This window comes from Poecilia latipinna, unplaced genomic scaffold (genome assembly GCF_001443285.1).
Source record: "Poecilia latipinna isolate Pla-1442-1.1 unplaced genomic scaffold, P_latipinna-1.0 Scaffold743, whole genome shotgun sequence".
In the NCBI taxonomy this organism is placed as follows: Eukaryota; Metazoa; Chordata; class Actinopteri; order Cyprinodontiformes; family Poeciliidae; genus Poecilia; species Poecilia latipinna.
The window spans coordinates 40892-64323 of record NW_015113359.1 but is presented as its reverse complement, the minus strand read 5'-3'; the positions used below and the strand labels follow the sequence as shown (position 1 = coordinate 64323).

At 38.6% G+C, this 23432-nt stretch overlaps 2 protein-coding genes across 2 annotated transcripts in view; both read left to right on the top strand.

Moving 5' to 3' along the window:
- The window catches only part of LOC106955531 (CTTNBP2 N-terminal-like protein), an 18138-nt gene extending 11605 nt beyond the window's left edge, over positions 1 to 6533 (top strand). The window contains exons 3-7 of the mRNA XM_015045771.1: positions 2105 to 2338; positions 4165 to 4272; positions 4419 to 4607; positions 4679 to 4849; positions 4938 to 6533. Of these exons, the coding sequence (XP_014901257.1) occupies positions 2105 to 2338; positions 4165 to 4272; positions 4419 to 4607; positions 4679 to 4849; positions 4938 to 5864 (1629 nt within the window). The 3' untranslated portion in view covers positions 5865 to 6533. The remainder of the gene's footprint in view (positions 1 to 2104; positions 2339 to 4164; positions 4273 to 4418; positions 4608 to 4678; positions 4850 to 4937) is intronic.
- Positions 6534 to 11273: 4740 nt separating this feature from the next.
- Positions 11274 to 21422, top strand: wnt2ba (wingless-type MMTV integration site family, member 2Ba). The gene is made up of 5 exons (XM_015045773.1): positions 11274 to 11920; positions 15142 to 15362; positions 16151 to 16428; positions 18053 to 18317; positions 19962 to 21422. The coding sequence occupies exons 1-5, from the start codon at positions 11760 to 11762 to the stop codon at positions 20189 to 20191; spliced, it is 1155 nt and encodes a 384-aa protein (XP_014901259.1). The 5' UTR covers positions 11274 to 11759; the 3' UTR covers positions 20192 to 21422.
- The last annotated feature ends 2010 nt before the right edge of the window (positions 21423 to 23432 follow it).

Sequence of the window (23432 nt, the reverse complement as noted above, 5' to 3'; positions counted from 1 at the left end):
AAGGCTTTGCTGAAATTGAAAAAGCCCCCCCCCCATTTTTCTTTTTTTTTTTTTTTTTTGTCATGAGTTAAACAGACAGCAGGTCTGCCTTGGACAAAGGCCAGTCCGGAGCAGCTGTACTGCTAAAGATAGACAGACACACACCATCTGTTGCTCCTTCCTCCACTCAGCACCATTTCTCTTGTGTTTTTGAAGTGTTTCCTCTCTCTGTTCCTCTTCCATTATCTGCTGCTTTAAATCTGTTAAGTCATTTGAGATGGTGATCATGTTGTGCAGAATGCAAGATTTTAGTTCCTGTTTTAATGGAAGTAAAGCAACAGCAGTTTAACTTAAAGTGATGACTGTTTCTTTTATTATCAAATAAAATTCACTTGGAAGAGGATATGTCATGCAGTTTTGCAGTCTGAAGATTTTGATTTAACTTGGTAGCTCCTCGGACACTTTCAGTGTTATACATAATGTCAGCACCTAACAGATTCATAAAGTTGTGTGAATTATTACTCTAAAACAACTACCTTTATTTAATAGGTGTTGATCAAACTGTGCTGAACACAGGTTAGATATCAGTCTCAGAATTTGCTAAAACTCTCTCTGAGATGAGTTAATTGAAATTTCCCAACACTGTGAAAACAACCTGATTAAGCTATTTGCAGGTAATAAATGCATTAAAACGTTACTTTCTAGTGCAAATGCAGATTTGATTCTAACATAGCACTACCAATAAGCACTTGGCTTGCTGACATATTTTGATAACATTTAAGTTATGAATTATGCATGAAATAGCCACCTATACTTATGCATATTAGTATAGATTACAGCAAAAGTAAATAACATTACATCATAACACACTATTTAAAGTTATTGAGCTATTTATGTTATGGAGATTGCATGAAAAATGCACCATCTAACGAAAGCCTGTAAAACTTTTTGTGAAGCAGTAATGAGGGGGGAGGGGGGAGAACTGTCATGCTTGTTGAATTTTGGAAAAAGCACAGAGGTTTTACACAAGGAAGAATTTTCTCCCAGCAGCCATCAGACTTTCTATCACAGAACCTAATAAGTTGCTTAAATACCTGCTTTATATTCTTGTGAATATTATATTATTGCATGAAACACAATATGCCTACCCTTTTCTTTTGCTTTTTGCCTTGACTAGATTTTTATCAAAATATCACAGTTTGTCTTTGTAATTCATAATCTTTTCAGTGAGGTGCTAATTTCTAATTAAATTAAGTGTCTAAATTGTGCTAAAAATCAAGCAGATGCTTTTTGAAATGCAGAATAAATCCTTCTAAGTACTAAACATTCTAACAGATGCCTGTTGGAATGGATAAGATTGCGAGCACACAGACAACACCCAGCAACTTGAACCAAGTCTACTTGCTAACTACTCGCATATAAAATATAACAATATAAAAGTGTTTCTTTTTTTATTTGGATTTAATTACAAGCTGGTTTAGTATGCTTGTAAAACACCATGTAATAATTTTACAATCACATGCACCACAATTAGAGTGACTCATTTAAAATGGTTGATTGTTCCACCATTTTTTATTTATTTATTCGTTTTTATTTATTTATTTATTTATCTTACAATTTTCAGCATCACTTTTGAATGTAGAAACGTCATTCTGATGTGATTCCGCCTGACAGATGTTCTTAAAAGTTTTGGGGGAACCGTCTACATGGCCAGCAGTTCGCTGTTAATTTAAACAATGAAAACATAAAACATTTTTCCAATGAGTGTGGCTGAAGAGAAGACAACATCGACCTGACACAGAAATAGGGGCACATTACTCCCGTTTCCTGGACTTTAAAGGCACTTTTTGTGTGTGTGTGAGTGTGAGTAAATATTTAGTGCCATCTGCTTTGGGAATTCAGTACAGAGATTAAGTAAAGTGTGAGCCAAACATCTGCTAAAAAAGGAGGAGATTGCAACGCTTTGTGAATTCCCTCCAGCATGTGTTTAAAAGTTTACATATACAGTTTAACTCTTCCCTCTGGGTCTGAGATACACGAGCCTAAGAGTAGAATCACACAGCATGACCCACTTACTAAATCTCTGTAAATAAAAGTCTGACTCCTCATTTTGTCTTCTCCTCAGGCCCAATGTAAAGAGCTGTTTATCCAGGAACACTATGGTAGGTACAACCTCAGTGACCCCTTCCACGCCTTGCAGAGAGACAGCGAAATTGTTGGGGGCCCAAACAAGGAACCTGGTCGCTCTTCCCCCACCTCCAATCCTCTGGTGGTTCTCAAACTGGTGGTGAGCCACTGCAGGAAGATGCAAGAGAAGATGCTGGCCCAGCTGGCTGCAGCTGAGAGCAGGCACAGGAGGGTGAGCCCCAATACTTGGTACTTTAAGAGATTCAAACCAAGCAACTGATGTAAAAACTGAAACAAATATATCTCTGGTGCTTATGTCTATTTCTAACAAAAATCTGTGTGAAAGCAGTGTAGTGCTTATGTGTGATGTGATAATGGATTTTTTCTTTTTCCACTCAAAGAAAAAGATCGACGGACCTGTTCATTTAGCTGCAACATTTTCACATCTGTTAAATTAAATTTCCCTTCCATCACAGTCTGTTGGGTTTTTAGGAACATGATTAAATACACACTTATGTTTTCAACGCACACACACATTAAAAAGGTGTTCGTAACGGGCTGAGTGAAACAGAATAAAATATTCATTTTGGATTCAAAACCTAACTTGAGTAAAAGGCAGATCTTTTTATTTAGTATCTGGGGCACTCGCACTTCATAATATATGCGGCGTTTTGAAACGAGATCAATTTTACTTTTTGATGCAGTCAACCAAACTCGCTAAAATGCTAAAACTTTCTGTCAAACCCTTGCCTTTAACGCTTAACTGCCTGAATTTATTTACAGTGGTATACAAAACATTATTTGTCTTTTTAACACCAAACTGATTATAAACTAAGTAGAGATTGTTAATGTGTATATCATACACATTAACAATTCCTACTCATTTTAAGTAGGAAAATGAGTAAAATTAGATGCAATTGTGAATGACGCCAATAATTAGATGGCAGCACGGGGTTTCCAATACAATCCTGGGTTCAGGTGAACGATGCATTAACAGACATCAGTGGTTCATATACATCACCTCAGCTTTGTGATGGTTTGTGGGGAATTTGTGACACTAATGAACCAGGTATTAAAGAGATGTCAGAGAGACACAGACGGAGTGACCAGAAATACCTCAGGCTATGCGGAGCATGTAGGAAAGCTGTGTCCCTCCATGTTGCTGTGAACTTCCCACCAGCCAGTTGACAAATTCAGATGTAAATATTTCCAGCTGTAAAAAAAAAATGATAAAAATGAACTATGTGGCATTCCTTTCAACGTTCTGCTATTTCAAACCAAAGGTTTACTAGTTTACTGACATGTCTGTTAAGCAGGCTAGCTACCTCAGGAGATAGCCTAACTAATTAACCAGTGAAACCTAACTGAAGGTTTATAATTTTGTGTAATGAAACCTGTTCAGACTTTTTATTTTAGCAAATATTTACTCTCATCTTAAAGTAACCCCTGGTATCCAAATAAAAAAAATATATATTCTTTATATCTTTAATATTAATAAATGGGTTAATTAGCAGTTGTAAAAATAATTGTGCTGTCCCATATTTAACAAAAGTAATTAGTTTACTTTAAAGTTTTTTTCAGAGTGTTTACAACAACAGGTGTTTTGTTTGAGTGATACTGTTTAACTCTGAGGTATTTACTGAAAGGTGTCAAACCTTGAGAATAAGAAATTGCCCCATAAGCGGGAACAGCAACCTTTCCAATCCAAAGAGCCGTTTTTGCCCTCAGTCCAGCTTCGTAAAACTCGTTTCGAGCCACAAATGTTACCTGACCTTTGAAGAAAGATGACTCATAATTTCTGACCAGTTTCTACAGTAGAACATTTGTGTCAATATTACTCACTTATTCTGTAATAAAATAAAATAAAAAAATCTGCAAAAAACTTGAATTCCTTTTATCCCTATCTAAAAACATTAGTCTATAATGTATCACTTGTATCCAAAGTTATTAAGAGCCACTGTGGAAGGTACAACGAGTCATTCTGCAACTCTGGGCCCACAAGATGTAGATACGTGGTTCAGGATGACTTCTTGTTCTACTATTTTGTGTTTGCTTTAGGTTATTGCAGACCTGGAGGAGGAAAAGAGGAGGCATGCTGAAGACACAGCAGAGGGAGATGATGTCACCTACATCCTGGAAAAGGAGAGGGAGCGCTTACAACAACAGGTGCTTTGTTTCAAAGACATTTGCCTCGGCCAGAAACTGAATGACTGACTGAATTTTTAACAATATGAGCTGTATTATAGACAGGAAACATAATGTCTCCCAACTAATGACAGTTTCTTGATGGCACATCTGGTCTTTGCTCGCAGCTGGAATTTGAGCGGAGTCAGGTCCGCCGTCTGGAAAAGGAGCAGAGACGGATTACTGAGCAGCTCGAAGAAGAACGGGCTCAGTACAAGCAGCTCTCCTGTGCTCTGGCCAAAGAATGCAAGTGGGCGAGCGCCAGGGCTCTGGAGGAGGGTCACCGCCTGTCGGAGCTGAACCGCAAACTTGACAAGGTCCTAACATTTTGAATCCAAGTACCTCATCCTTTTGTTTCTATTATTAACAGTTGGCTTTATACAATTAGGAAAAAGATGCCTGTCAGACTCTGCGAAAGGAGCTGGAGGAGGAAAGGATGCGAGCCCTGCGAATGGAGGCGAGGGTGGAGGAGCAGCTTGCTGAGTTCGACACAGAGCGGGAACAGCTTCGCTCGCGGCTGAAGAAGGAAGAAGCTCATTGCTCCGATCTACAACAACAGGTGTGAACACTTTGACAAACTGCACCTTGCGGTGGTGCACTTTCATTGAATTACTTCATCTCATGCAATGAATTTCATTTATGATAAGGTGGAAGAGCTGAAGAGGAAGCTGGAAGAAGTGCAAGGAGTCTTTGCCTCTTCAAATGAGGCAACAGGAAGAGATCGAGTTAGAAAGGTTCCTGCAGGGAGCTTATCAGTGGACTGCATTAAGGTTGAGGACATTGAAGGAGACCATGCATCTGAACAGGCAAAGCCCCGATCCTACTGTCCAGGGGAGGCCAATGGGCTTCATATGTCAAGCGTACATTCAGAGAAGATGTCCTGTCAGAATGGAAATGAGGCACAAACATCGCTTTCTCACTCCGGTGCAGCATTTCCGTCTCAGTCTCGTTCCTCGCCCTGCACTTCGCCTGTTCTTGCCAAATGCACCACAGGCAGCGTGAGCCAGGGCGGATACCAGTCTCCATATCAGGCTGGGATCAACCAACGTTTCCACGCTGCGTGGCACAAGTTCCAGGGTTCCTTTGAGCCAGATTCACAGGTCCAGCCTGCTCAACCTGTCCCCTTGCTCTCACCAAAAGAGCTCTCCCCTGTGACCAGCAGCTCGTCTCCTGAGGCCAGCCCAGTCAAGCATATGGCGCGGAGCACAGTCACTCAGGTTCTGTCCCGGTTCACCTCCGTCCAGCAGAGCGGGTCGATGAAACAGGGCACGCCAAATAACTCCCCGTTTGGTACAGACTACCGTAGCCTTGCAGCACCCCTGTCTCCTGCCACTGGTAGGGCCACAGGGGCAGTTCCACAGGGAGTCCGATCACCAACCATCTCCAGGGTGGAAAGGGGAAACCCCCCGCCTATTCCTCCGAAGAAACCCAGTCTGGCCCAGGCTCCTCTCTCTCCAGCAGCCGTTCCAAAATCTGGCAACCATTTCTCAGAGACCGCCTTGTCGGGTAGCTGTGGCCTCAGCTCAACCCAGGAGGGCGTCAAAGAACTCGACATGGTGGTCTCATCAAATTAACACATTGTTCAGCCTTCAGATACTTAATTGCGGGATCATCTAATGGTTATAACTGAGACTTACACAAGTCAGGATTTATAGCAGTTCTTTAACAAAAATCCCCCTCATAATGTTATATGTATTTATTAGATGTATTTTAAACATCAACAGAGGCACTATTTTAGGTGGCAATAAAGAGTTAAAGTGTAACATCTAAAAGAAAAAACAAACATCCACACTAATGAGTTCTCATTTGATCCCTGTATACAAGTCTGAAGTGCTTTGCTGGTTAATTAAAAAAATAATAATAAAATCATCATTGAATACTACAAGTTTTACAGAAATTTATGTGCTACCAAGTCTTACTTTATTGTACAGTCTTAGTATTAAAAGTTATGAATGTTTCAGAGTCTATTAATCACACATGACATCTACATTGATTCTTTGATAATTCTCTTTGCGTAGTGACGTTTATCAAAGAGAACGATTACATGCAGTTACTGTTGGAAGAGATTTTAAAGTTGAATGTTATGCCTTTGTCGTTAGCGGAATCCTGCGTTACTTAACTATTAACCTTTGCTGTAATTAGTATCAGGGTTCTTCTGCCATGTTGGTCATTTCTGCCTTTATCACATGCTTTACATGCTGGCTGAAAAGTGACGTATTTAATAAACTACTCTCAAAGTTAAAGTGTCTTTGTTGTAATTGACAACCTTATAAGGTTTTGTATATTTCATAAAACAACAGTCTGATGTGTTAAACCATTATGGCCTTTTTTGTATAGAGTTTCTAAGTACTTTAATTCTTTACCTGGGCAGTAGAGTTGTGATGGACTGATGATTGGTCCACTGGGTCTGTCCTTATGACAGCTGGGACAGAACCTAAATCTGGAAGTCAGGAATTATTGAACAGGAGAAAATGGGCAATAAAAATAAATTAATGTGTTATTTTGGTCCATTTCTACTTTTAAAGTGGAACAAGTTGCTTATCTCTTTAATGACTACCAGCAATAGTTGCAAAGTTGCACTGTCCTTGAAATTCCGCCAGAGGCCACTGTTTCATATGTTTTTGTTTGGTTGACTTTTTTCATCATAATGCAGCATTATTCCTTTAGTTTTCTTAGAATTACATTTTATTTATGGTTTACATATTTACATGATGTGTTCCATTACAAAGACTTCAGTATCTATACTAAGTTGTTTGTCTTGATCCAAAGAGTTTTACGTTTAACAAAAGCTGGAGAGTAATACATATTTGAGTTCAGTTGAATGTTTAGTTTGTTTCAGCATGGCGTAGTCAGCTGCACATGAAGAAGTATATGTCCCTGTTTGAAATCCTTCTTTTACTGCAAACATCAAAAGCAGCTTGTTGTTTGCACGGAAAAGTTGTGAAATCTTAAAAGTGGACAGAAATGTTATTTTGTTCAATACCCGATGTTGCTTCAATCAGTAAACAGTGCTTGTGTGGTACGCTGTGAAAAGTGAAGCTACTTAAGAAAAGAAAATTAAGAGAAGATTAGTCAGCAATGTCAGAGCACATATTGTTTCTGTGTCTCCTTCACACACACCCACACAGGCACTTGCTGACTTGGCTTTTCCGACACATTGAATCCCCCTCCTGGCTCATGGGGAAAAGGGTTAGCTGGTTAACGGAACGGGTCACCTCTCTTTCATTCAGCTCACCTAATTAACATTCCAGTGTAGGACAGAAAAGCTTCATCCTAAATCCAGAACAGGCACGCCTAGTCGTTCTGTAAAACCTCGTCTTCTCAGCTTCTCGGGCCTCTGTAAACACAAGCTCACACCGATGAGCTGTAAGAACTGCTCTTGGAACATCTCCAAAAATGTTGTATTTCACACGAAGCCCATTTGCATACAACAGCAAGTGGACATTAATAAATATTTGTTTACATATTGGTTAGGAAGCAATATTGAAGCACAAGTAGAGGCTTTTGTTTGCAAAAGTAAAATACCGCAGACATGTGTTACCCAACAGCAAGAATCTACAAGAAAACAAGGGAATATAAATAAAGAGGAGATATTCTGTGGTTAGTTTGAACATTCTAGAGTCAAAATATGATAAAAAGATACATGCTTGTGATAAAACACTTTACAGTCAAGTCCAACAAAAGTTCGACGGTACTTAATGTTTAAGGTTTTCTCGCATAACGACCTCAAACCGCAATATATTTAATGAAGATTTTATGACAGAGTAGCTGTCATATGATTGTAAAATAGAGGAAAGGCAATAAAGATTGATTCAAAATGTGAAAAATATTTTATGTATTATAAGTACCAGGCCACCTTCTTTGATACCACTATATAATAATACTATATAACATATTGTGTAATTGCCTTCAAAAGTCCTATAGTTATTAGTCCTCCTGTGTGTAATTTTAGAGGCCATGATTGAACAAACAGCAGACAGAGCAGAAGTCAAATTGTGCAGAAGTTAAAAGCAGGTTTAGATTGTTAAGCAATGTCGTAAGCTTCACATGGAGCACTGCTTAAGCCATCATTCAAAACTGGAATCCAAAGCAACCAATGAATCCAAGGCTGGAAGAACTCCAGTTAGAAGCTACAAAACACAAAGACAAAAAAAATCTGTTTACAAATATTAAAAATTGCAAGAAACATATCTTAAAGGACTTTTATGTGTACATGCAATTGAAAAAGAAAACATTTTCCTTCACTTCCTCCACCAGTATGAATTACTTTGTGTCTCTCTCACATGAAATCCTAATAAAATACTTTGAGGTCTGTGGTTATAACAGGAGAAAATATGAAAGATTTAGGAGTCATGAATGTGTAGATCCAAAAATAAATGGAGTTGAACTTGAAAATGACTGCTGCAGACACATATTTGTTTAGTGTAGATTTCCCAAGTGCTGACTTGCTCTACAACATCAAGCTGACCACATATCTGCAGTTCCATGTTGTGTAAATGAGATTGTGAAACTGAGGTCAAGGAGGGAGCACATAACCTGTCAGGAGTTAAACCATAAATTTACAGCCTTCTTTTTAAAGACTTGCCTCAAGGAAGAACAGAATCCCCTACAAATGTTTTCTCTGTAGACTTGATGCTGTCACTTCTCTTGACTTGTAGGATATGATCACTGCTGTCATTACTTTACCCTAATCAATTTTCTTCCTTTTGTCTGTTTCAATCTAAATTTATCTCCAGGCATTTAATGGGCCCAGAATAGGAGCAGAGACCCCACACACGGCCCCGTAAAGACCACAGCTGGAGCTGGCTCAAAGCGAGTCACCAGTATAGGGTGGGCTGGATGATGAGTGGTACGGCCACCATCACCTGCTGCCTGTAAAGCAATTTGTTATAGAGTTGTCACTGTAAAATCCATAGCTCGTCCCAGGGTAAAGAAAGCAAGGGTCACATGTAATGAGGATCCCTTTTTGGCTCCAAATCTAGATCCGACTACCAAAGGAGGACAAACAGCTGGGCAGCAGAAAGAGAGCATGCTTAGTGACCGCGCTGCGTAGAATGCACAATGGGCCTTTGTTTGAGAATAAAGGATTTTTGGATTGTATGGGAACGTATTTCATAACGACATCCCAGCTTCCAGATCAGCCTTATTGAAGTGGCTGCCTGAGCTGAAGTATTTTTAGGCAGCTGCATTGTTATTGACCTTTACCAAGATCCAGCACTAACACCCCTGGATTTGCACTGATTAAAATGACCTCTCACACTTCATCTGCACACAGCAGGAACATCGTATCTCTTCTCTGGGCCTATCTCTACCTGTCATATATACTTAAGTGACTCACTGAAGTCTCAGGGACATAAGCTGGAAATGTCCTTGAGGTGGGTCAGATGTTTCCAGACAAACCCGTCTCTGGACTGAGACTGTTGATATGAGCTGAACTACAAACATGCACTCTGGTGGCATTACAGGAGAGGTTCAAGTGCTTGGAACTGAGGGGAGGATATTTTACTCCCCTCTCCCTGCAGCACATGGGGTATCTTCATTGACTTATTAATCATTTTCTAACATAGAGAGGCTATTATGGGCATAGGACCAAACATGGGAAAAACTGAACAATATGAGAAATGACAGAGATAACGTGTGCCAAAGGACACCTACGACGCCACGTTTATGTTTTAGAACCGTCAATTTAAATAACCAATTTAGGTAAGGCCTTTGACTTAAGTGGAAGATTCAAATTGTCATTTCTGTAAATTCTGCTCACTTGTAAAGTGTCTCTGTGGAAGGGCCAGAAAATTCTTAATTTTGGTTTGAGTATCCTTTCCTCTCTCTTCAGGAAAATATATTTAGGAGCTTTTGCTTTTGTGAAAGAAATTAGCTTAAAATTAAGGCTTGGCACATAGTCTGAGCTGTTATACCATTAATGCAAAGAAATACTTTCTTATGGATTGAATAGTATGAAACACAAGTTTTTAAAGCAAAGTGATTGTTAGAAATCAACTCCTGTGGAATTGCAGTCATGGTGAAAATAAACCATATTCTTTCTGAAATAGCCTAAATTTAGCCTCACATGCACAACACAGATTCCCCAATACCACTATTTATGAAAGAAGGATTACAAGGACTTGAACAGGAAGCAGCACCCTCAAAAGCCCTAAATATATATAAAATAGCTAAAGATTTTGTTTTAATGACAATGGGTTATCTTGTTTTCATTTTCATTAGATCTTTAATTAATCATCTAAACACTGAGCTGAAGAGAAACTGTTTTTGCCTCAAAACTTTCTAGTGTCTGCTGGAACGGTTAAGGTAAAGACAGATTTCATTCCGTGCATCAAAGTAGATCTAACATAACATTTTTGTCACAAGGACAACAAAACAAGTGCTTGGCAGAAAGACCTGCAACTCCTTCATTATTGCTGTCGGAATCTTTAGTGGCTGATCCACTAAAGATCAACTGTCTCTTCGTTCATTTTGGAGAAGCTTCTGGTTTTCTCAATGTTTGTTTTGCCCCGTATTTTCTCAAATTACTGACAACTGCTTTAGCTGTGCGGCGTTATGCATATGGCTGTATATTATTTTTACACTATTTTTCTGATAAACACATTTGTACAATACAATGAGAGGAATAATTAACAACAGCTCTTCATTGCCTGATTTTGATTCTGATAATACATAGGTAGCCCGAAAGACCAAAAGCTAGGAAGGTGAAAAAACAAAACAAAAGACAAAAGGAAAACACAAGGAAAAGACAAAGCTTCATTTTAGTCCTGTTTTTTTTTTTTTTTTTTTTTTTACGAAAATGTATGCCTTTGCATTTTTGGTGAAACTGCATTTTTTTAAATATAATTTTAAAATCTGGGAACTATTCAATCTGTGGAAGGACGCGTTCACAGATAAAGTTTGTGTTAAAAAACAGAATTTTGTTTGCAAAAGTTCATCACAATGATTTTCAGTTCAAATCAAATTCACAACCGCTCTTTGCAATTTTTGAAGTCAGGGCAGGGCGAGGGAAGAAGTGAGGGGTGGCGCACGGCTGACGCACCAAAGCAGAACGCTGCGCCTCTCTGTGCGCATCTTCTCTCCCGGCTGCTGGTGGAAAGGCGAGCACTGGATCTGTCCCAGTTTCAGATATTCCTCCCACTGGACTGTGTTGTTAGTTGAGTCTGTCGATTTTGAGTCCCTCCAACTTCTCCGAACTTCATCCTGAGGCGCAACAGGGGAACTAAACCTAATGTCCCATCTATTGGCGACGGCGCACTGAAGTATCACACATTACCACCAATCTCTAGTGTCAATGAAGGTGGTTACAGATGTGCTGATCCAAACTTCGCTCTGATTATTGTCTTTGGAAAGCTAATGGAGACTGAAACCACTTTTTCCTCGTTGTGAAGTTCTTTTTATCCGCCGATGATGGACGCCGGACAGTCACCGGGGACTTTCACATCCGACTGTACGTCTTTTACCAACACATGAGAAGAAGAAATATGATTTCCCCGATGAACACCAGGAGCTTATCAGACAACAGCAGTGCGATGGCGATTAGAAATGGGTCAAAGAGGCAACATCGTACCAAGCCCATTTTTATTCTGCTCCTACTCATTTTCACACCCAGAGTTGATTCATCGTGGTGGTGAGTTTGATCTTGAAGCATTATTTTTGAACTTATGTAACTGGACATGTAACATACTAACTTAATGTAGCTGCTGCAAAAAAAATTTGGAGGGATTTTTCTTATGCACATTCCTGTAAATTAAAGTAAAAATAAATGAAAGTTTTTTTGGGGTTTTTTTTTTGAGCAATTCAATTTCAAATTAAAACTCTTATGGCACACATATTTTAAATGTTTATTTACATGATCAAGGCCTGCAGCTAATACAATCCTAAAATTCAGTTTATCATAAAATTTAAGGACAACAAAGGTCAAAGAAAATGTCTGGTCAATCAAGCATAGTGACACTGTGGTCATTATACCAGGAGTTGGAATGTCAGGCAGGGTAGTAAGGTGCCAAGTCCAGGTATTGTCAAATTTCCTTGTAGAGAGCTGCTCAGTGACAAGATCCTGCCAGGACAAGCATGTGTAGACTTGGATTTCCGAATGAAATGCAAAACAATCTTCAATCAGAAAATTGTTTTTTGACCACGGAACAACAGCTTTGCCCTTTTTCTCCTCAGTTCATGCATGGTGCTTTGGATGTTGTTTCAGGTTCAGGAATGGCTTAAGATGAGTGACACAGTTATAGCCTACATCCTGACTCCTGAAACCAGACTTCAGCTGTAGCCCACACCTTGTGAATCTCCCTTGTGGCCTGACATGGCTTTGTTTCACAATCCCCCAGTTGCTTGTGCATCATTCTCTATTACACAGTTTTCCTTCCACACAACTTTCCATCAATGTGCTTGGACACAGCCCTCTGTTAACAGTCAGCTTCATTAACAATGACCTTTTGAAGCTTACTCTCCTTGTAGACTGTCTGCTGGATAACTGTCAAGTAAGCAGTCTTCCCCAGGATTATATAGGTTGTATTATGGACATAACATAATATTGTGTCTGTATGGTGTTACGTAAAACCCAAATAATCTAAAATATCATCAAATAAATACTTAATATATGCATATAACTTTGTGTGTGAATTTCCATTGATTAATTACTAAAACTACTCGAGTTCATCTACTTTATCTATATATGTGCACTCTCCCATGTCTTTAAAAAATCTTAGTCTTTGCATAGGAACGTCTTGGATGTGTGTTTATGTTATTCTTCTGCATGTCACTGCACAGTGAGATATTCCCTGCAGCAGCGTTCTGAAGATTAATGGTGTGAAGAGAGGTTCCCCTATCCACCTCTCATGCTCAGAGTATAGGTGGCAGGTGCAGGCAGTGGTGCATGAGTGAATGCCCCTTGAAGATTTCTCTTATGGATTTTAAATGCCCTCAAAAGAAGAAGAAGAAAAAAATATCCTGGAGAATAAGCAGCAACTTTAATCCAATCTAACCTGAAATCACACCTGCAAGAAAATGAAATCTGATGAGCTCTTAGTTTCCTAATCTCTTTCCTGTTAGATTTGTGTTTTGAATAGTGTTACTGTTAAAAATGCTGAATGATAATGTACAGGTACAAGAAACTGTTCTGTTCTCAGTTCATGCAAACAGACAGAAAGTGTGTAGCATTTTTAGTCAGTTTCTTTTTTTTTTTTTTTGCCAGTATCTGCTTTCTGTTGTTTTAACAAGTAATTAAGACGATCACCATAAATCTCCCTAAATGAACCGCTCCTCACTTTCTTTTTCTCTGTGTCCTCCTGGAAACTCTCGGGGCTCTGTCTGTACATCACACAATATAAACACAATAAGCATAAGTCGTGCCTCTGTTTTGTTTTATTGCTCTGGCAGATTGTCACGGTCAGAATGGGAAAGGACATCCAAAACAGGAGTGGAAACAGCCTGCTCTGTCTGTTTCTGTTTCAGTGGCCCGACAACACAAATGGGGCTGCGATTAAGCATCAGGATGATATCCGGAAGGAGAACAGAGCTTAAAGAGGCCAAAACAGGGAGAAAGACGAGAGGGGTGCCTAGTGCGATCGTATGGTTGATCTGAGCTCTCACTTATACTGCAGGTGGCTGTTGATAAGTGAAGCCCACCAACAATGCCACCATATGATCCGTACTCATGGGCTGCTGAAAAACTCAGGGATAATAAACAGAATTTGTTTTTGTTTTTTTGTTGTTTTTTTTTTGCAGCTTTTTTCCAGTTGGAGTTTCTCACAGCTGCCTGAACATTTAATCGTATCAAACAAGAAACAAACTTAAACAATGAACATTTTTACATTTTTATCTTGACACTCAAATTTGCATGTTCATAATTCAATTTAAACTTTTGCTAAAAATAAAAAAAAAATAGCTGTATAAATGAGAAGTGTAAACTCAAACACTAAAGTAAACTGAGAACATAATTAGTGGAACAATCAATAGTTTTTTCTTCTTCCAAACTCACTTCATCCTGTGAAAGACTTATGAAGTTAAGTTCATTATCTACTTGCTAACATACAGCACCCCTGGTAAAATGTGCACAAAAGTCTTGCAGTAATTTGCTAATAATAGCGACTCTGTAGCCGTAGGATATAACTCTTCATTGTTCATCACGGCTTTAGTTGCTTTCTTCTTGTAGCCATTTCCTGATTTATGAAGATACATACATTTGGCTTGCTTGGTATATTTTCTAATCTTTCCCATCTTGAAATGTTGCTAAAACAAGTGAGACATCAGATCATGGAAACAGATGATTAAAAACTTATTCTGACACCAGTGATTCTGTTTAAACAATTATTTCACAATGTTGGAATAATTTTCTCTATTGAATGCATTCAAAGGTTAGAATTTTCGATGTTTTTTGTTCGTTCAGTGTAAGATTGCTCAAATGCAATGAAATATGAATGTATTCTTGTGCCTTTTATGTAGTTTCCCCGGGGTTTCCAAAAATGTGGCAGAGTACAAGTTTAATTGCTAGAAATTAAATCTGTCAGTTGGAGTTTGAACACATTTGACCTGATCAAATTTATTCAATAGAAAACTTTGATAACTTTGATATAAACAAATAATATTTCATAAATATGAGAAATGTGTCCACCAACCATCAGACATTTTAGTGCCTCATAAGTTTGTTAGGCAGATTGCTTTCCATTTGAATTTTACATCATATAAAATATATGAATGGTTTTGTAACCCAACATCCAAACATTGTTTTAGCCAACTCAAAAAAAAAAAAAAATGAAAAAGCAAAAGTTAATCTGCAGCAACAATCGCAAAGTGACAAGTGTCACTCTGATAAAACACTGCGCTCATTGTCTGTGACGGCAGGTACATCGGAGCACTGGGAGCTCGGGTGATCTGTGACAACATTCCCGGCCTGGTGAACAAGCAGCGGCAGCTCTGCCAGCGGCACCCGGACCTGATGCAGTCCATTAGCGAGGGGGCCAGCGAGTGGATCAAAGAGTGCCAGCACCAGTTCAGATACCACCGCTGGAACTGCAGCACGCTGGACCGCGACCACACTGTGTTTGGCAGGGTGATGCTGCGAAGTGAGTCTGAGATTTTTCTCTGTGCCTTGCTGCTGTGTGACAGTGGTTGTTTATGTAGATGACGCTTGAGTTCCTTTTCCTCAGAAAAGCCGCATGAGTAAAGAATACACTTTAAATCAACTTTATCCTGAAATACAAACAGAAAGAGAAAGTGTTGTGGGGGTATTTTACCATCTCTGGAATGAAGGAAGATTGGGAAAGTGAATGTTCTCCGAAAACAAGAAGCAGATTGAGAGATCCACACTGGTGATGTATAAACAGTAATAGAAGATGTAAATATTTGGGTAGATGTATCTGGCAGCCAGACAAAGCTTCACTCCCTGACATATCGCCTGTGCTTTGCCTCATTGCGTGAGCAGGAATGAGAACAGGAGGAGGGTGGAACAGCCAGACCAAATAACCCCCAGAATCTCCTCTTGTCTGAAATGAAAACACAGTTCAGAGACCCAGAAATTCACCATCTGTTCTAATTGAAAAAAACAAAACAAAAAACAAAAAACAAAACAAAAAAGAAAAAAGTAAAAGGAAAATTGTTTGGCATGACACTGTAGCCACAACTTTGTCTGGTCCATCTAGAACAAATCGACTGATAATGGCACTCCTACTTAAAATATACAGAGGAAAGGTTCCTGTATTTCAAAACTAAATACTAAGTAATTCAAATCCTAAAATAGAACAAAATGACTGCAGGTGAGTTAGGGTACCAAAAAGGACGTTTAAAAGTCAATCAAAATAAAATTAAAAGTGCTGTCTTTTTCTCTAACACTGACATATATTTCTCCATGCAGGCAGCAGAGAAGCAGCATTTGTTTACGCCATTTCTTCAGCTGGAGTGGTCTACGCCATTACAAGGGCCTGCAGTCAGGGCGAGCTTAAGATCTGCAACTGTGACAGTCTCAAGCGGGGCCAAGCAAGCGACGACAAGGGCTACTTTGACTGGGGGGGCTGTAGCGATAACATCAACTATGGCATCAAATTTGCCAAGGCCTTCGTGGATGCCAGAGAAAAGATGGTGAAGGATGCACGAGCGCTGATGAACCTGCACAACAACCGATGCGGTCGGATGGTGAGCAGCAGCAGTTCTAATTTTAGAATTACAACTTTTGACGCAAGTCAGAGAAGAAATGATGTCTCCTAATTGTTTTTAGAGACAAGTCCAAAACTTAGAGGGACATTTTAAAACTTTGAATATTGGGAAACAATTCAATATATTTTCATAGGCTTCAGGTGAGGCAAGTTTGTTAGTCAATCAAGCAAAGTAACACCCTGGTCATTAAACCACTGCCAAAGGTACCATACCTCTACAGGGGGTGCAGGTGCCAAGTCTTTCTGGAAAATTAAGTCAGCATCTCCATAAAGCTTGTCATCAGAAAAAAAAAAAAAAAAAAAAAAAAGCATGAAGTTCCCTAAAATACGCAAGTAGATAGCTGTGTTAACTGTGGACTTCAAAGACAATGGACCAGAACCAGTAGATGATAAAGCATACCAAATCATCATTGTCAGTGAAAACTTTACACTGAACAGCAATGTGGATTCTCCAGACTGTGGGACCTTGAAATTCACCCCTTACGTTTATCTGAAAAGAGGACTTTCAACCACTTAGCAAATGTTCAGTTCTTTTTCTCTTCAGCTCAGCTATGAGACATCTGATGTATTCTCTAGTTGAGTGGCTTGACATGAGAAATGAGACATCTGTTGCCCATGTCTGTTACCCACAATGCATAAGGTCTGAATGTGCTGACTGCAGCCTCAACCCATTCCTTGTGAAGCTCCGTCTGCAATTATCTTTATTGCTGATGCAGCTTTTTCTTCATAACTCTGTGAACAGCCAGTTTCTTAAGCAATGATTTTTTTGTGGCTTACTCTCCTTGTTGAGGGTGTCAATGACTGTCTCCTGAATATCTGGCAGGTTAGCAGTATAACTTACTGACCTAGAATGAGATCATTTAGAGTTTTGTTGCTTTGAGTTTATTAGCTGATTAGGTTGTGCCATCATGAATGTCAAATATTGGACTTTTCCACAATATTAAAATTTTATAAGACACCAAATTCTGGAGTTTTCATGATATATAAGTCATAACAAACAAAAATACAAGAAATAAAAGTTTGAAAAAGTTCATTCAATGTGTGATGGATCTACACATTATACGGGTTTCACTTCAGGAAATTAGCATAAAAAACTGGACATGTACCGGTACTTGTATATGAAGATAAGTGAAATGAACAAAATTATTCCTATTTAAAAGTTAGAGTTGTCAATTGCTTATTTTGTTTAATAGTTGCAAAATTCCTTCACATATACTGTAGTAATTTTTCATAACACATTCCTGATTATGATTGACTATTAAGATGACTAACAATTTTGTCACATGGCTTGATAAAAATAGTTGAAATTATGTCCAAAATCACAAATATATTCCACAACCTAACTTCCTTAATGAGAATGTAGGAAAATACTGTGTGTGTGTGTGTGTGTGTATATATACACACACACACACACACACACACACACGCCTGCAGACCAAGAGGAAGATACAAAGTTTGTTGATCTTTTAAGATCCTAAATGTGATCTTGAAAGATCACATTTAGGATATAAATTCAGTTCTAAATAGAGCTAACAGCAGAGCTGATTACACCAGCTGGCAACATCAACAGCTTAACACCCTGTCACCTCTGACCCCTGCTCTAGGCAGTGAAGCGCTTTATGAAGCTGGAGTGCAAGTGTCACGGGGTCAGTGGTTCCTGTTCTCTGAGAACCTGTTGGCTGGCTATGTCTGACTTCAGGCGAACCGGGGACTACCTTCGGAAGAAGTACGACATGGCCATCGAAGTGACGATGAACCAGGATGGGACTGGCTTTATGGTGGCTGACAAGGACTTCCAAGGAACCACCAAGAACGAATTGGTGTATGTGGAGAACTCCCCAGATTACTGTGTCAGGGACCGGATGGCAGGTAAGTGAGTGAGTTTCAATTTATTGCAAGTTGTTTGTGATGTACAATGTTCTGAAAAGATTGGTTCAAAATGGCCAAATTGATTTAAAACAACTGTGATATTAAAGTCTCATACTTTGGGGATCATGAATTTATTTCAGAAATTCAATTCAAAACCTGAAACTCATATATTAATCAGAGTGATATATAAAATGGTAATTGTATTTTATTAATATGGCTTACAGCTTATAAAAACTAAAAAGCTTTATCTGACTGTGGAGACTTTCTCAGAAAATCTGAATATTACAAAAAGCCAATAAGAAAAATTACACTTTTCATGGAAATGTCTAGCCTACTGAAACCATTTAGTGTGCAGTTTATGCATTATACAATGAAATGCAACATCCATCTGGAAAGAGGATGTTGAGGCTTGCAACAGTCTAGTTTCTTTTCTCCTTAGCCCAGGAAAGACACTTGTGAGGTGTTCAGAATGACTATACCCCAAGGAATGTGACATGCGTTGCTCATATTCTAGCTACGTCTGTTTATGCATATTCTTAAAGCACTGACGATCTGAAAAGCCTGAAAAAAAGATTTCCCTGGACCTCTGGTGTTTCTTTTAAACATTGGGAAAAACCCCCATCAAAATCTAGATTTTCTTTGAAACAGTTTTGAAAAATGACAAACAGATGGCGAATCATGCACTACTTTAAAAAACAATGGGTAGAAATCCATCCTCTCAAGTCTTGAATTCCTCCACAGTTTAAAGTTCAATAATTTGACCTCTCACATCTCCTTTAATTCCTGATGTTTGCTTTGCCCGGTTGTCAGATCCATCCCCTTCAGCAGACCGTGACGGAGTTCACTGTTAGCAGATTAGATGAGGTTAGCATGTGCAGGGGACGTGATGGCACTGATCTTACAAATTCCTCTGCTCCTTCCAGCATTTAGCTTGGTTGCACTTTGACTGAAAGGGACATGCTGTCTTACCTTGTAAAAAAAAAAAAAAAAAGTGAACGTAATTGTGGTCTCTGACTTGCCTTACCTATCTTATGCTAAGATTTTCCACTTTAGTATATGACCACAATCTGAAACTATTCTGCCTGGTAGACTGAACCTTCTAGAATAGCGAGGGGAAAAGTGGTATTTTGGTTTGGTACACAAATCATTGCATCAGAATATCTGCTGCCGTTGGCCAACTGGTAGAAATACCAATTTCACCATAAATAAATTGTGAAATCTATGCTGAGGTATGTTACATTTAGTAGTGGTTTTTGATACAGTGATGTTCCATATCTGCATGGTGGCACCGCTTGGAAGTAGCCCAAGCACAGGTTTGTCAGTTGTGTGTATTTATTTTTGTGTCTGTAAAATATACACTGGTCAATCCAGATTTTGATAACTGTACGCTGAATAAGGCTTTTCTTTTTGTTTAAAAGAAAACATTGACGTTTAAGAAACCATCATTCTAATTGTGAAACCACAACGTTATTATTTTATGACACATTTTTGGGTAACACTGTTAAAGCATGTAGCTAATTAATAAAAAAAAAAAAGTAATGATCAGTGGAAACTATTTAATATAACCTCCTCAAGTTCAAAGTCTCTAAATTATTTGGTCATTATGCCAAATGAGGCATTTATACTCTTCTCATCACTTGACAGGCTCTTTGGGGACAGCTGGCAGAGTGTGCAACAAGTCCTCAAGAGGCACAGATGGCTGTGAGGTCATGTGCTGTGGACGCGGCTACGACACCATGCGCGTCAAACGTGTTACCAAGTGTGAGTGCAAGTTCAAGTGGTGCTGCGCAGTGGAGTGCAAAGACTGTGAGGACCTAGTGGACATTCACACCTGCAAACCGCACAAGAGGCCCGATCGGTTGGACATAAGTTAGCGAAAAGGCAAGGCCAAAAACAGCCGCAACAGGCTCAAGAACTTGCTCTGAAGATTTCCTATAAGTGGGATCTTGTGACTGCAAAGGCTTTGCCGTTTGATGCTTTGATCCTTCTCCATGCAAGGACTTCCTAAAACTTGAGAGGAAGACAGAAACTGGAAAAGAAGTCCATTGAACAGTTTACAAGACCATTTATGAGACACTTAACTATTTGTTATTAAATGGTTGAATATATTATAAAACTATTATATTTAGATCTTTGACACAATGTATTCTTATGTGAAGATGGGAGACATAGCCATAACAACAGAAATACCAGATCTAAAGTAACAGAAAAAAAAAATGCTGCTGACAATGTCTCATTTATAATTGACAATAGACATGCATGTTGTTGTTTTTATTCTAGATACCTGAGAATTGGAAATGGATTTGGTTGGCAAAATAGCTTACATGGGGGCAGTAAAGCAGAAAATTTGATCTTAAAACAAAAGTCATGTTTAGACAGTATTGCCTTTCAGAGACATTGCGATTAATTAATTCAGGGTCATATGTTGCCAGAGCCTTATTCAATCCTGAGTAAGAAGTGGGAAGGTGATTTCAGCAAATGGCCAAAAAGTTGGTTTGTTTTTTGTGGGAATTTCTTGTTAACAACTATCAGGGATGTTAAAGACAAGAGACTCTGAAAGACTACATTTTTGGCAGAAATTAAGATTTCTTTTTTTATTATTATTCAGTTATTAAGACTCGTTTGAGAAAACAATGGTGATCCCGTCTTAGACGGCTTGTGACAAACCTTATGAACTGTCGGTACCTTACAAAGAATGGATTTATCATCAGTGACTATTACAGTTGCAAAGCTGAGTAAGTTTCAACAGTAGAGAATTTGGTGTGTAGTAGTTTTCAACGTTCATGCATTTAAGTCTGCCTTAAATAATGACACAAAAATGTGAAGCAATAGATCCTGGTATTAATAACTCCTGTTCAGGACAGTAGAATAGACTGAAAACGGGTCCATTTCCAAAATTGGAAACAACTTATAGTATTATCATTAATTATATAACTGCTTGCCATTAAACATGTTTTGCAAGTAGCTCCCAACCAACTGAAATGTATCTGATACAGGCAAATTACAAGGGTACTACTGATATAATGTAGCACACACCTTTCACGTTACCTCTATATGTAAACAGAATTCTGAAATAAATAAATTATAATATTTTTATCCATCCAACCATTGTCTTGTCTGAGACTGGGTTGCAGATGTAACAGATCAGAAGATGCATACTTCTCCATGGCCACACCCTTCAGCTTATTCTATGAGGCCACAGTCTACTCCCATGACTGAAGGATCACATTTGTGTTCAGATGCATGTACTGCTTTGGGAGTCTCCTTCAGGAGGAGCATGAACTGAGACATCTGAATGTCTCCTTTTTAAGTGAAGAAGTAACAACTAACTGGTTTTCTTCCAGGATTGTTGTGCATTTAGCACCGTCCACCCTCCCTGTAATGAGCTTCCCTGACATGCGTTCCCACAGCATGATCCTGCCAGCTTATTTATGATACTGTTAGTTCTGTAATTTCAACAAAACTCTCAGGTGTCACAATTGTATTTATACTGAGTTCAAACGACACATGGGGGTATACTCTGTTTACTAATTAGCTACCTTATGAAAGACTGTTTCACTGAAATTAGAGGCATCAGATTAAATTGAGCTCAATATAAACAACACTTTTCAGATCTTTCAAGTTGTTGCGTATGAAACTTTTGTAATGCACATTACAATCTTGTCTATGCTTTTAGCCCAGTGCACAAGCACTTAGTCTCATACTGCTCCTTGAGAACTTACAATTTTCAGGAAATGAGCCAAAACATTACAAAAACCATTGTAATGGCTCAAGATCTTAAATATGACAGCCTAACATCTGGTAAAGCAGCAGTGTTAGGCCTTCTCAGACACAAGTCTTTAGAAGGGTTTACGGACCTAAATGAATTTGACAACAAGCTACGAACATTAAAAATGAAGAAATTGTTTCAAGACCACGCAATGCAAACAACAGCCAAGAGAAAGTTCTTTAAACAAAGCCAAATGATACACCAAGTCAAAAGTCAATTACAAGTAAAAGAGTCTGTTTTCAATTTCTTTAGTAGTCTGAGGTGGGTTTGTTTTTCTTAAAGATTAGAAAGGTGAAAGTTGTAAGCAATAACTTCTGACTGATTAAAAACGCTCCTGGGTTTGCACTGATCTGCATTAAAAGTTCAGCTTTTGAGTATGTTAATGAAGACATTTTAAATTTAGATATTTTTTCATTCAGCAAAATTAATTTTATCTGGTGATGAAATTGTTCAGGTTGGACTGAGGCCAGATTCTTTTGTCCAAGTGAAGCTTTGGTCCAGGAGGAAATGGGGGAAAGGTCTTGAAGTATACCTGACAAGTCTGTATACTTCGTTTGTGACTAGAGTAGTTGTCTTGCGATCAGAAGGTTGTAGGTTAGATTCCAGCTTCCTAATGAAACATGTCGATGTGCCTCTGGGCAAGGCACTTAACCCCAAGCTGCGTATTGGTGTGTGAATGTGACTCTAGTGTAAAGCGCTTTAAGGGGTCACAATGACTGGAAAAGTGTTATACAAGTTCAGTCTATGTACCATTTTAGATGCAATTTACTTTGCAAAGCTCATCTAGAAATATTTGACTGATTTTATACAAAGTCACATTTCTTTTATTACCAAAAAAGACCTCATGGTATCCTTAAGGAAACAAAGCTCCTTTCATACTTTAGCTTTGTGACTGTGGCATTCAGAGGACAAAAATAATGACGTTTACGGTCTTAATTTATTGTTTAATTGGCTAAATTGTGCCAACAATAAAGGAACAACAGTAAACAGTACTTCAAACAATTTGTGTGGTGCCTTGCTCTCCACCACATGTGATCCCAGTTGAAGTCTGTGAATATAACAGGAGTGGCATCAAAGGAATTCTCCGCCAACAAAGTTATATCAAATCAGCATCTCAGTTTAACATCTCAGAGCTAAAACTGTCCCAGGGGCAAAGAGTGGTTTATGTGGATTTTTTACTGTCAGAAGAAAGAATTGTCATTCATCCCGAAAAAACCTTTACAACTCAACAATGTTTTCACTGAACCCCATGCATTCAACATACAAATGTGCTCTTTGTTTGGGCTATTCTTGTTATTCAAATTAGGAATTAATTAAAAAAATGTTTCAGCCTGAGCACATCATCT

Excerpts from the sequence above, each read along its gene's own strand:
- wnt2ba (XM_015045773.1), top strand. The coding sequence starts at position 11,760 with ATGAGAAGAAGAAATATGATTTCCCCGATGAACACCAGGAGCTTATCA. Across the intron at positions 11,921-15,141 it reads AGAGTTGATTCATCGTGGTG|GTACATCGGAGCACTGGGAG; the intron begins GTGAGTTTGATC and ends CTGTGACGGCAG. Across the intron at positions 15,363-16,150 it reads TGGCAGGGTGATGCTGCGAA|GCAGCAGAGAAGCAGCATTT; the intron begins GTGAGTCTGAGA and ends TTCTCCATGCAG.